Source organism: Denticeps clupeoides, chromosome 4 (genome assembly GCF_900700375.1).
Source record: "Denticeps clupeoides chromosome 4, fDenClu1.1, whole genome shotgun sequence".
Taxonomy (NCBI): domain Eukaryota; kingdom Metazoa; phylum Chordata; class Actinopteri; order Clupeiformes; family Denticipitidae; genus Denticeps; species Denticeps clupeoides.
In genome coordinates, this window is record NC_041710.1 from 5,090,204 (window position 1) to 5,104,393 (window position 14,190).

Here is a 14,190-nt window from a genome sequence, read left to right on the forward strand (position 1 = left end):
ACCAGGACTCTGTAAAGATGAACAATATACTGTGTACATTTATTCCACTCTTACAAGTGACAGTTTAACGTATGACTGAATATTTCTCTCTTCCATGTAATGGCAGCTCCTTGTGAGCCCCAGAATGTTGTTACGGTGCTTCGCTGTGGTGCGGACGCTGCTACCATCTCCTGGGATGCCAGCATTGGAGCAAGTCGGTACACAGTGTTGTCACAGAACAAAGGCCAACAGACCTCATACCAAACCAGCAATACTTCATTTGATCTGAGTCAGCTGACGCCGAGCGACGTCTACAATATCTCTGTGCTGGCTGATGATGGAACCTGTAACAGCACCTCCAGAAACAGCGCCATCTTAAAGACAGGTACAGAAGATAGAGCCATGAAATATGCAGACACAGTCATTTACACGATCCAAAATGTTCTGGTACTTTCTTGTGTTGTCTGGTCATGTGACTACAGTTCATCTTTATATTTTTTTTTATTCAGTTCCGGTTCCACCCAGCATCAGTGCTGTCAACTTTGACTGTGTCTCCAAAAGTGCTTCAGTATCCTGGACACTAGTACCCAACGCTGTGGGGTACCTCATTAATGCTACATCCAGTGGGGGACACCGAGTGTCTTGCAGCTCGTCCACTAACAGCTGTGTCCTGACTGGACTCCAGTGCAGCCAGATTTATTCAGTGTTTGCTACGGCTCTGGGTTCCCAGTGTAGCAGGAGCCCTGGAAACAGCATGAATGTCACCACAGGTCTGTTCATTAGAGACATTCCCTTAATATCCAAAGATCACTGACAAACTCCAGATATTCCAGAAGCTCTACTGATACATCATGACTTCATTAAACTATACACATCTCCCATTATCATTCTTGGTGTAAACATTGACAGACAAATATTGTGTCTCTGTCCCTCAGCACCATGTACTCCAGTAGGCGTTGGAGGCGTGGTAAACTGTTCAAGCAACACAGCTGTTCTGTCCTGGCTGACCAGCCCCAATGCAGTGCAGTATTTTGGGATGGCAGTGGGCAGTGATGGTCACCAACTCTCCTGTAACGTCACCTCCACCAGCTGCCAGTTGTCTGGTCTGCACTGTGGTCAGAACTACAGTTTCAGTGTGTCGGCCTCAGACGGCAGCTGTGTGAGTCCAGCCAGTACAGGATACAGGCTGGTCGCAGGTACACCAATTTTAATTCAATATTTCACAGTGGAATTCGCTTTTTTTTATTGATTTTCCACATATCTAAAGGTTTGAATTATGTATATATAATATAAACAGGTTGTTACATTATAATTCTACAACAAATGTGTTTTAATTAAATCAATTTAATCTTTCCATCATGAAATAGCAGTATATAAACCTTAATTGAACTCATTTTAGTATGACTTGAAATAACTCCTTGTTTCTACCTTTTCTTTTACATTAAAGCCCCTTGCAGCCCACTGAACATAATCACTCAACTGTTTTGTGGAAACAACACCATCTTGGTCGGATGGGACTCCAGTGTGGCCCAGCTGAGCTACACAGCCAGCGCCAGGACAGGACAAGACGCTGCCGTCACCTGCAGCACACAGGGCACCTCTTGCAGGCTGGACAACCTACGATGTGGACAGAAGTACAACGTGACAGTAACATCATCACGTGGTGACTGCAGCAGTGCCAGCAGTTCTGCAGTAACTGTGCAAACAGGTGACATTAACATTAACAGTGATAAAACCTCTAGACTCCAGACAAGATTAATTCAAACTTGTGAGGAAATGTGAGGAAAAGAATAGATGAGTTGTTTGTCGTCGACATAGCATTGGTACGTTAACCCATGTGAGAAAATAAGTGATCACTCACCAAATGATCTCATATATCAGGAGAAAAGCAGAGGACCGAGTTCTGAGTCCTGAGGGATGCCAGAGCAGAGTCTATGTGAAGTAAAAATGTATGCTTTCCAAGTCACTTGGTAAAACTGCTCATCAGGGTAGGAAGCAAACCATATCCATGCTGAGCCCGAATTCCAAGTCTCTTCAGGATAGACAGGAGAGTCTTGAGGTTAAGTGGATCAAATTCTTCAGAGAGGTCAAGGAAAATATGAGAAGGAGAGAGTTTTGCTAATCTGGCCACATGTAGCTTCTCATAAACAGCCATAATGGCAGTCTCAGTAGAATGACCTCTTCTGAAGCCAGATTGGTGGGGATCCAGGAGGTTGTTCTGAGACAGATGAAGTGACAGCTGATTGTAGATCCTGTGCTCAAGGACTTGATGAGAAAACAAAAGACTGGTCAGTAGTTGTTGATGTCCTCAGGATCAGCACATGACATTCTCAGTCCATGGTGCCGAAACCCTGGTTGCCTATGGCAGCCAGCAGTTTTAGAATCAGCCGTCCACTGGGTCGCTAGAAGCCAAAACACTTGATGTGCTGTGCAATGGCTAAGAGTTGGGAAACATGACAACAAACGAGAATGGGAATACACAGATAGCAGGCACAAGTGAAATATTGTGCTTTTATTTACAGTGAGTAGGGAACAACCAACCAAACCTAAAGTGGTATATACAACAACTACACAACAGTTCACAGGAGGACAACACAACATGAAAGGAGAGACTATACAGATACACAACAAAGCCACAACTAACAACACTAACCACTCTAGCACACAACAATGGAATGGTCCTTAAGTACTCCAGTCCTGAGCTTTGATTGGCTGGCAGTTGACAAGGGAGTCGGTGGACGGAACCATAATCCCAATCTTCGCCCAGCAGACAGCCTAAAAGGGAAACACGTACAAACACAGAGCACCTCAAATCATTGTACGACCCAAAAGATGTAGCAGCAATGCTTGCATTTTCCCGGAAGGGGTAGCCAGGCTGTAATGGACCCCCTGAGGCTGGAGCCCCTACCGCTACACCTGCGCTGCTGGACGCTAGTGAGGAGCTGGCCGAACATTCCCCTCAGCTGCTCCATATCTGCTGCACAAGATACTGCCTCATTCATGCTGTCATGGTCGAGGACAGGGGGCTCATTCACATACATTCTGGATAGAGAAGAAACAGGAACTCTGTGCCAAATGATGTGATTGGCTCACCTTGGTGTAAACCTGAAGGGTTTGCAGTTGGTGTGGCACATTGAGGAGCGATGTAGCAGGTTCTGTAACAATTACTACAGACCTGTTTATTGTTTTAAATTGCAATGAAAGCTGGTGAATCTTCATTACAAACCCTGATCATAAACTGTTGTCTTTGCAGCTCCCTGCATCCCTCAGAATATTTTTGGAAAACTTGATTGCAGCGCCAACTCCCTAATAGCATCCTGGGACCTTGCTGTTGGTGCCCGCACCTACCTGACATCTCTGGTTGGCCCTGGCATGTACTCCGGTCTCTGCTCCACTGCTAACATGTCCTGCACATTCAGTGGGCTACAGTGTGCCAGTCAGTACAGACTTAGTGTGGCATCATCTGACGGCATCTGCAACAGCAGTTACAGCTCGACTGTGTTGCTGAACTCAGGTATTTCAATAAGCCACACCTGTACCAGGACTCTGTAAAGATGAACAATATACTGTGTACATTTATTCCACTCTTACAAGTGACAGTTTAACGTATGACTGAATATTTCTTTCTTCCATGTAATGGCAGCTCCTTGTGAGCCCCAGAATGTTGTTACGGTGCTTCGCTGTGGTGCGGACGCTGCTACCATCTCCTGGGATGCCAGCATTGGAGCAAGTCGGTACACAGTGTTGTCACAGAACAAAGGGCAACAGACCTCATACCAAACCAGCAATACTTCATTTGATCTGAGTCAGCTGACGCCGAGCGACGTCTACAATATCTCTGTGCTGGCTGATGATGGAACCTGTAACAGCACCTCCAGAAACAGCGCCATCTTAAAGACAGGTACAGAAGATAGAGCCATGAAATATGCAGACACAGTCATTTACACAATCCAAAATGTTCTGGTACTTTGTTTGTGTTGTCTGGTCATGTAACTACAGTTCATCTTTATATATTTTTTTTATTCAGTTCCGGTTCCACCCAGCATCACTGCTGTCAACTTTGACTGTGTCTCCAAAAATGCTTCAGTATCCTGGACACTAGTAAACAACGCTGTGGGGTACCTCATTAATGCTACATCCAGTGGGGGACACAGAGTGTCTTGCAGCTCGTCCACTAACAGCTGTATCCTGACTGGACTCCAGTGCAGCCAGATTTATTCAGTGTTTGCTACGGCTCTGGGTTCCCAGTGTAGCAGCAGCCCTGGAAACAGCATGAATGTCACCACAGGTCTGTTCATTAGAGACATTCCCTTAATATCCAAAGATCACTGACAAACTCCAGATATTCCAGAAGCTCTACTGATACATCATGACATCATTAAACTATAAAAATCTCCCATTATCATTCTTGGTGTAAACATTGACAGGCAAATATTGTGTCTCTGTCCCTCAGCACCATGTACTCCAGTAGGTGTTGGAGGCGTGGTAAACTGTTCAAGCAACACAGCTGTTCTGTCCTGGCTGGTCAGCCCCAATGCAGTGCAGTATTTTGGGATGGCAGTGGGCAGTGATGGTCACCAACTCTCCTGTAACGTCACCTCCACCAGCTGCCCGTTGTCTGGTCTGCACTGTGGTCAGAACTACAGTTTCAGTGTGTCGGCCTCAGACGGCAGCTGTGTGAGTCCAGCCAGTACAGGATACAGACTGGTCGCAGGTACACCAATTTTATTTCAATAATTCACAGCGGAATTTGCATTTTTTAACATTTATTCTCCACATATCTAAAGGTTCAATATATATATATGTGTGTGTGTGTGTGTGTGTGTGTGTGTATAATAGAAACAGGTTGTTACATTATGTTAATTAATCTTTCCATTATGAAATAGCAGTATATAAATCTTACCTGTATGTAACTAACTCATTTTAATGTGACTTGAAATCACCTCTTGTTTCTACTTTTTCTTTTACATTAAAGCCCCTTGCAGCCCACTGAACATAATCACTCAACTGTTTTGTGGAAACAACACCCTCTTGGTCGGATGGGACTCCAGTGTGGCCCAGCTGAGCTACACAGCCAGCGCCAGGACAGGACAAGACGCTGCCGTCACCTGCAGCACACAGGGCACCACTTGCAGGCTGGACAACCTACGATGTGGACAGAAGTACAACGTGACAGTAACAGCATCACGTGGTGACTGCAGCAGCACCAGCAGTTCTGCAGTAACTGTACAAACAGGTGACATTAACATTAACAGTAATAAAACCTCCACACCTCACAGATGGATAAAAACTTCAGTGAAAGAGATTTGAAAAGGTTTTACTACAGACCTGTGTATTGACGTATGTGTTAAATTACAATGAAAGCTGGTGAACCTTCATTACAAACCCTGATCAAGAACTGTTGTCTTTGCAGCTCCCTGCATCCCTCAGAATATTTTTGGAAAACTTGATTGCAGCTCCAACTCCCTAATAGCATCCTGGGACCTTGCTGTTGGTGCCCGCACCTACCTGACATCTCTGGTTGGCCCTGGCATGTACTCCGGTCTCTGCTCCACTGCTAACATGTCCTGCACATTCAGTGGGCTACAGTGTGCCAGTCAGTACAGACTTAGTGTGGCATCATCTGACGGCATCTGCAACAGCAGTTACAGCTCGACTGTGTTGCTGAACTCAGGTATTTGAATAAGCCACAACTTTACCAGGACTCTGTAAAGATGAACAATATACTGTGTACATTTATTCCACTCTTACAAGTGACAGTTTAACGTATGACTGAATATTTCTCTCTTCCATGTAATGGCAGCTCCTTGTGAGCCCCAGAATGTTGTTACGGTGCTTCGCTGTGGTGCGGACGCTGCTACCATCTCCTGGGATGCCAGCATTGGTGCAAGTCGGTACACAGTGTTGTCACAGAACAAAGGCCAACAGACCTCATACCAAACCAGCAATACTTCATTTGATCTGAGTCAGCTGACGCCGAGCGACGTCTACAATATCTCTGTGCTGGCTGATGATGGAACCTGTAACAGCACCTCCAGAAACAGCGCCATCTTAAAGACAGGTACAGAAGAAAGAGCCATGAAATATGCAGACACAGTCATTTACACGATCCAAAATGTTCTGGTACTTTCTTGTGTTGTCTGGTCATGTGACTACAGTTCATCTATATGTTTCCTTTCCTCCAGTTCCGGTTCCACCCAGCATCACTGCTGTCAACTTTGACTGTGTCTCCAAAAGTGCTTCAGTATCCTGGACACTAGTACCCAACGCTGTGGGGTACCTCATTAATGCTACATCCAGTGGGGGACACAGAGTGTCTTGCAGCTCGTCCACTAACAGCTGTGTCCTGACTGGACTCCAGTGCAGCCAGATTTATTCAGTGTTTGCTACGGCTCTGGGTTCCCAGTGTAGCAGCAGCCCTGGAAACAGCATGAATGTCACCACAGGTCTGTTCATTAGAGACATTCCCTTAATATCCAAAGATCACTGACAAACTCCAGCTATTCCAGAAGCTCTACTGATACATCATGACTTCATTAAACTATAAACATCTCCCATTATCATTCTTGGTGTAAATATTGACAGGCAAATATTGTGTCTCTGTCCCTCAGCACCATGTACTCCAGTAGGTGTTGGAGGCGTGGTAAACTGTTCAAGCAACACAGCTGTTCTGTCCTGGCTGGTCAGCTCCAATGCAGTGCAGTATTTTGGGATGGCAGTGGGCAGTGATGGTCACCAACTCTCCTGTAACGTCACCTCCACCAGCTGCCAGTTGTCTGGTCTGCACTGTGGTCAGAACTACAGTTTCAGTGTGTCGGCCTCAGACGGCAGCTGTGTGAGTCCAGCCAGTACAGGATACAGACTGGTCGCAGGTACTCTTTTTTCAGTTCAATGTTTAACAGCAGATTTATTTTATTTAGGAAGTGCACCTCGCAAAAGCAGGGTGTTCTTACTCACCGCAAATGTGGAATAGAAAACCGATCGTGCCCATGCAGACCCAAAAATTCGCTGGCATTACATTTACATTTTACAAGGTGGAATTTATCAGACTCCTTATCCAGAGAGACTTACAATCAGTAGTTACAGGGACAGTCCCCCCCCCCTGGAGACACTCAGGGTTAAGTGTCCTGCTCAGGGACACAATGGTAGTAAGCAGGATTTGAACCTGGGTCTTCTGGTTCATAGGCGAGTGGGTAACACTCGTTGTATGTTGTGTATGTTCTTTCTCTTTCAATAAACCTGTAAATGTAAGAAAAAAAAAAGGTTAAAGCTGAAGAAAATGTAAAACTCATCATTAACAAAGTCTCAATGAACCTTTGTTGTTTGTATATTTCAGCTCCTTGTGTACCGTACAACGTTACTGGTCGTGTGGACTGTATTTCTAACTCGGCCTGGGTGTCATGGCAACAAGTCCTGGGAACAGACTCATACACGGTGATGGCAGTGGGAGTGGATGGCATGAACTCTAGTTGCTCCACCTCCAACACCACTTGTAACGTTCCAAATCTAGGCTGTGGCAACAGCTACACCTTCCAGGTGACTGCCTCAAATAAGCAGTGCCAGAGCCCAGCCAGTGACGTTCTACAGATGGAAACAGGTACGTTTTTTTTAGCTTTTACAGGCACATATAAACACAAAATGTACAGCAGTAAACAACTCTCAAATATTTGTAGAGAATAATCACATTAAATACATTTCTTCTAACCACCTATTTTTTTATTTTATCCCCAAGTTCCTTGCTCCATCTCCTCCATCATGGCTTCTTACGGGTGCAACAGTAGTTCCATCCAGGTGGTTTGGGGACCGACGACAGGACGGCGCCTCTATGTCGCCACAGCACAAGGCAACGACTTCAGCACCCTGTCCTGCAACAGCACTAATTCCAGCTGCAACCTAACAAACGTCAAGTGTGGCACGCAGTACAGCATCATCGTAGCACCTTCTTCTAACGTCTGTAGCACACTCAGGAGCCAGACGTACACGATCAGCACCAGTACGACAGTCTATCTATTATGAAATCGATGTTTAGATGAGATGGGTGTGGCTTTACAAACATTTGATGATTGTGTAATTAATTGTGTTTACTAAAGGCTTAGTTGTGTACAGCTCCAGACGTCCAGAAAACTGCCTTTCAATTAGTAATGCAGCCATTCCATGTGCATTATTAATAGAATTTCAACATAATGATTGGATGACCAGGTCATGTCAGGGGTTGTGGGGGAGTGCGTAATTGCAAATACTCTGGATGAACTGAGTCTGGGATTATTGGGGAGAAGCTGCAAAAGGGGGAGTGGGGCATGTGCCTGCGGTGAGTGAGACGGTGTAAGTCTTGTGGGGTGCGCGGTACGAGTGTACGCTACGCGATGTGTAGTCTTGGACGTGAAATCAAGCGAGCACAGTGTAGTTACCGGGAAGCAGTCATTCAAAGTCAGGCGAGGCTGACAAGTTCTACTCGTGATCTGAGAGTCAGGGGTCCAGGGCAAAGGAAGTCGGCATTTACAGTTACAGTTACATTTATGGCATTTTATCAGAAGCCCTTCTGAGCAACTTACAATCAGTAGTTACAGGGACGGTGTGGGGACGGTAGTGTCTACCAGAGGCGACTGTGGTTACTACCACCCTGAGCAAAAATGACAACTTTGAACGAGCGAAAACTGGTGTCTGCTCTGTGTCTTTATAGGACCCAATCTACCGCTGTGTTCAGTTGGGTGCACCATTTTAATAGGGACGTACGCACCTCCACAGCTGGGTAGGGGTCGATGCAGGGTTCGCGAAAGTGAACGGGCTGACTCTCATGGTGCCAAGGATGGAGGCTGGTAGGACACCTGGTTAACTCGACTCGACCCAAAATGGTCCCACAAAGCAGGGACCATGCTTCTTGGCAGACCACTGGTAAAAAAACCTAGACCTGGTCACCAGTGTGGTAAATCAGAACTGCTCCTTGTGTACCTTGTCTACCAGTAACAACATTACTGGTCGTGTGGACTGTATTTTGGACTGTGTTCAGGCTGTCTTCTGGGGTGCCGCCTCTGCTGGGTGGGGGTCGGTGCCGGGGTTGTGATGTATAAAAAAAAACCTGACCTAACATTGCTGTAACAATTATTGTTTTTTTTTCCATTTCAGCAAATAGTCAGAATCCAGATTTGAACTCTTTGCGATAATAAGAATAATAAAAGCTTTTGATGACAGTTGAAAATTATCAGATCAAAGCAGATTTTACACATACACAATCCTATCAATGACTGATTTTCATGTAAAGACATGAAAAATAACTGCTTTGTTCTAGAATAACAGAGCTGTGTTCTACTATGACAATTTTAATAATAATCCCCACCCTGTAAGTACAGTAGTTTTTTTTTTTACCACTCTGATGTTGCGGAACGTCTCTCAGTGCCTGCCTCTGCCCACCCTCTTACAGCCCCCTGTGTACCTGTGAACATCTCCACTCAAAAGCTTTGTGACACTAATGGGGCGTTGGTCTCATGGAACCCTTCAGCCGTGGCCTCGTCTTACGTCCTGACAGCCACGGCTGGGGACGGTGACCTCCGGACCTGCAGCAGTTCCAGCGCCAGCTGCAGCCTGACCTACCTGCACTGCAGCCAGACCTACAGCCTGAGTGTGACAGCGAGCAGTGGGAACTGCTCCAGTCTGCCCAGCACTGCCATCACCTTTAAATCAGGTAGTCTGTTCTCATTTAAATATGTTACGTAGACACACTAGACAGGAGGGATGTAACGATGCACCGTGAATCGGCTAAAATGATCTAATTCTGTGAGGATTAAAACATGCTGGGATAAGACTGAACTGCGTTTATGTGTTAAACCCACATGTAGCCCACATAACATACCTGATAACGTACTGGCCATTTTGCGCATCTCTGCTCTTTTTGCACGTTTGTCTTGTCTTGTGTGTCCTGTTCCAACATATCCATTTACAAGCATCCTACATGATGTTGTCCGGTTACGTCCAGTTTGTCCTGTTCAACCTGTTCATTGTATAGAAAAGTTTTACTTTTCTCTTATAGAGATAACCTGTACAGTATTTATGTTTTAGTTTTAGTTAGTATAGTTAGTGTGTATATACTAGAGGTGGGCATAGATTAATTTTCTTAATCTAGATTAATCTCACTGTAATCTTGGAATTAATATAGATTAATCTAGGGTAATCTAAATTAATCTAGATTAATCTAGATTTGAGATAAATCTAAATTAATCTAGATTAAAATGGCTCATTTGAATTCTGCCGAAGGCATTCAGAATATGTGTGCTACCCAAATAATGACTAAAAGTAAGTCTTTGAGAACGGGTTTCTCAAGCCAGGTGGCGCGTTAGACCAGGGGCTCATCTCCTGTTTCCAAAATGCATCACAAACTGCTTGAGAAAGCTGTTCTACTATGATAATTGGTGATGAAAATAAATTATGTTCAATAAGATGTACTTGTGTTTACCAACTGTTTATTCAGTTAAATAGCTGCATCCATGTTACCACGTCACGTTTGATGTGGTCATTTCACAGTTCGAAGACTCGTTCTCGCCCCCTACAATGCAATACGGCTAGGTATACATCGCGCTAAAATATCAAGGTGAAAGTCATCATACTATAGCGGTTCTTCTTCTGCGTTGTGTAACTTTTTGATTTCGTTTCTTGAACCACAAATGATGAGCTGACACCCAAGAGATTTTCTGTGAAAATTGTATTCTGTACAAAAAGCAAGGTCGCGTCAGAACATCGCGTCACACATCGCGTCTTTCTGCACCTCTCTCTACAATATACAGTATTAAAAGAAAATATTCACAAAATAACACACATGCAAAATATTCCTAATATGTACATAAATTAAAATGAAAGAAATATTTTTTTGTGTCCAAGAGAACTAAACCGGGTCTCAAAAACAAAATAAAAGTCTTTAGAAAATAAGAAAATAAAAGACACAAGAAAGAAGAAATATACTTAACATAAAGAAGAAATATACTAAATCTAGTGTAACCATTTAACTCCGGCAAAATCGCTTGCGTAGTATAGACCCAGCTCCCAACCCAACTTTGTGAATAGATTAACGGCGATATTTTTTTTATCGCCCGATAAGAGTCTCACGTTAACGCAGCACGTTAACGCCAATAACGGCCCACCACATATATATATATTTTCTTTCTTTTACTTTGGGGGGGTCTGTGTGAAACATTATTTCAATACACGGTATACTGTGTATTAGAGGTATGAACCTTCACTGGTCTCACGATTCGATTCGATTATGATTAGCAGTGCCTCGATATCGATGCATCACGATGCATCCCAGCCATTTTCTACATGGTCACATGATGTTTCCAAATTCCAGAGTTACGGCCTCGTGCGCCTGTGTAGACGCTCTGATTTGCTCCAGAGCAGAAAAACTTGTTACGTCCGCACTCACCTTGTAACAGTTATATATACTGGTGGTTCTCCTTTAAATGCACACGGCACTATGTTGTGGGAGGAGTTAATCATCTGTCCCGGTCCTGATGCAGATTGACATCTCCACCAAGCAGAGGAACCGAGGTCCTTGTATTATTTCATTTTGTATTACATAAAAGCAGTAATATTTGGTACGTGTAATGTCCAAATTGGTCACGTGAAAATACGTGCAGCGTAAAACTCCTACCCGGAGTGGCGCTGTTCCCAGATCAGGCTGAAATTGAATTCCACGTCATCATGATATTATTGATTATGTTCTGCACTGCATCGATGCAAAATCGTCCACGTCTGCATCTCGATTCATCGATTATAAGATTAATTTTAACACCCCTACTGTGTAAACTGTTGTACGGACAATAAACCAATCTTGAATCTTGAAAATTGAATCTTGAATGTTGTGTTTGGCCACATTTACGTTTATGTTTATATCACTATTGAAAAGATTTTTTCTCCCTACTAAACATTACGCTTAGTCTATTTACTTGAGGATATATATATATTTTACTTTTATTGTTTTACCATTTTTATAAATTGCAGTTTCAGCTACAGTAAAACATCAAAAATCTGTCTGCAGCTCATTCTTTTTAGAAGATCCTGGGGACAAGTTGAGCGCATTATTACATCCCTACTATTTAGGTGTCCGTATGGTCTTACCAGTGCACTTTCTGCCTCTTCTCTTTATGGGCAGTACCCTGCCAACCCACCGGCCTGGTGTCGCAGGTCCAGTGTGGCAACGGATCGGCACTGCTCGCGTGGACAGCGAGCGCAGGCGCGGTGGCGTACACGGCGAACGCCCTGACGGACAGCGGCGTGGTGCGCTGCCAGAGCTCCCAGCAGTCGTGTGCGCTGCAGGGTTTGAGGTGCGGCGTGCTCTACAACTTCACGGTGCAGGCCACCGATGGACAGTGTTACTCCTCCGCCAGTGCACCGGTGCAGAATGGGGCAGGTACGCGTGCGCAATTCAAATAGATCTGAACGCCATCTGAATAGATCTGAGGTAGAAGCCTAGTGGGTAACACACTCGCATATGAACCAGAAGACCCAGGTTTACATTTACATTTACAGCATTTATCAGAGCAACTTACAATCAGTAGTTACAGGGACAGTCCCCCCCTGGAGACACTCAGGGTTAAGTGACACAATGGTAAAAAATGGGATTTGAACCTGGTGGTAGTAGCCTAGTGGGTAACACACGCGCCTATGCACCAGAAGACACAGGTTCAAATCCCACTTACTACCATTGTGACTCTGAGCAAGACACTTAACCCTGAGTGTCTCCAGGGGGGGACTGTCCCTGTAACTACTGATTGTAAGTCGCTCTGGATAAGGGCGTCTGATAAATGCTGTAAATGTAAATGACGAGGAACAGGATGCTGATTATTATTATGAACTTATTATATGTGTTGCAGTAGACAGGACGCGACCTTGACCATGTAAAGTGTTAACATGCTGGTGGACTGCTTTCCGCCCTTTAGCCCCCTGTGCCCCTTCAGGGTTACGGGTTCAGACGAAGACCATGCAGAATGAAAGGCAGGTGATAAAAGCCTCCTGGAACAGCGTGGACTGCCCTGGCTCAGACTACTTGTTGGAGGCAAGAGGAAGCATCCTTGGAAGTCCTCAGGCTCTTTTTGAGATGTTCTCCTACTGGGCGGCGGTCCTGTCCTTTGAGATGCCCTTCCCATGTAGCTCCACGTACAACGTGAGCGTGAGGGCGAGGAACCTGGCAGGGGTTGGCATGCCATCCAACATCACGACAGGAACCACAGGTGCAGAACAGCAGCACGTTTTCAGTCAGCACTTCGCTTTACTCACCTGACGACTTTTATTACGACGTTCTTAACCTCCAACTCTCTTCCAGCTCCCTGTCTCCCCCAGCATGTGGTGTACACCGGATCAAACACATCCGCAGCTGTGTCCTGGAGCGCCTCTGTGTACGCCGACACGTACAGAGTGTACGACGTCTCCGGCGCGGCCAGAAGACAGATCTGCACCACAACGCTGCTCTCCTGCGCCGTCGCCAACGTGAACTTGAAGGACATTATGGTGACAGCCAGCAACGCTGCAGGAGAAAGCGGTCCCGCTTACGTAGGAGCGTGATCCGTAACTCATAGTCAAAATTACAATGAACGCCAACCAGCTTCTTCATGATCCAGAACCATTAAAACTCAGCTTTGACAAACGTTTGCTGCATGGAACTTTATTTGTGACAAAGAGAAAACATCTACAATATGACCTAAACAAATCTGATCAGATCTCAAGAGCTTCTCACCTCTCAACATGCTAAACAGAGTGCACCTTATGAGCATAACATGTATTGCTGTTGCGCATGTCTGTCCTAAATTAATATCCCAGGGATAACATTCCATTTTTTTTATTTTAAGTTTTCCCCCGTTTTTTTTTTTTATAAACATTATTATGAGCTGAATTGTTTTGTTCTTCATACGCACACAAGTACAAAATTAAAACTGTTGGGTGGGTGACAAAATAAATGTACTTTTCCTCCGTCTGATCTGCATGTCTAACCGACATCTCGTCTTGGATGGCAGCCCATCACCTCAAACTAAATCCCACCAAAACTGAACTAATATTCATTCCAGCAGATTCTTCACATCAGGATCTTGCTATTTACCTGGACAACTCGCAGCTCTCTCCTTCTGCAACAGCCCGCAACCTTGGGGTAACAATAGACAACCAACTCTCCTTCTCGACCCACATCAGCAATCTTTCCCACTCATGTAGATTCCTTCTCTACAAAATCAG

The 14,190-nt window shown here is 44.8% G+C and overlaps 1 protein-coding gene across 3 annotated transcripts in view; it reads left to right on the forward strand.

Annotated features, from left to right (window-relative positions):
- Positions 1 to 13,610, forward strand: part of fndc7rs1 (fibronectin type III domain containing 7, related sequence 1) — a 48,141-nt gene extending 34,531 nt beyond the window's left edge. For all 3 annotated transcript variants that reach the window (XM_028976996.1, XM_028976997.1, XM_028976998.1), the window contains 19 exons: positions 107 to 364; positions 489 to 749; positions 915 to 1,175; positions 1,427 to 1,687; positions 3,233 to 3,493; positions 3,623 to 3,880; positions 4,007 to 4,267; positions 4,433 to 4,693; positions 4,955 to 5,215; positions 5,393 to 5,653; positions 5,783 to 6,040; positions 6,165 to 6,425; positions 6,591 to 6,851; positions 7,316 to 7,576; positions 7,712 to 7,972; positions 9,398 to 9,658; positions 12,119 to 12,376; positions 12,906 to 13,196; positions 13,289 to 13,610. In XM_028976996.1, the coding sequence (XP_028832829.1) occupies positions 107 to 364; positions 489 to 749; positions 915 to 1,175; positions 1,427 to 1,687; positions 3,233 to 3,493; positions 3,623 to 3,880; positions 4,007 to 4,267; positions 4,433 to 4,693; positions 4,955 to 5,215; positions 5,393 to 5,653; positions 5,783 to 6,040; positions 6,165 to 6,425; positions 6,591 to 6,851; positions 7,316 to 7,576; positions 7,712 to 7,972; positions 9,398 to 9,658; positions 12,119 to 12,376; positions 12,906 to 13,196; positions 13,289 to 13,527 (4,955 nt within the window). In that variant the 3' untranslated portion in view covers positions 13,528 to 13,610. The remainder of the gene's footprint in view (positions 1 to 106; positions 365 to 488; positions 750 to 914; positions 1,176 to 1,426; positions 1,688 to 3,232; positions 3,494 to 3,622; positions 3,881 to 4,006; positions 4,268 to 4,432; positions 4,694 to 4,954; positions 5,216 to 5,392; positions 5,654 to 5,782; positions 6,041 to 6,164; positions 6,426 to 6,590; positions 6,852 to 7,315; positions 7,577 to 7,711; positions 7,973 to 9,397; positions 9,659 to 12,118; positions 12,377 to 12,905; positions 13,197 to 13,288) is intronic.
- The last annotated feature ends 580 nt before the right edge of the window (positions 13,611 to 14,190 follow it).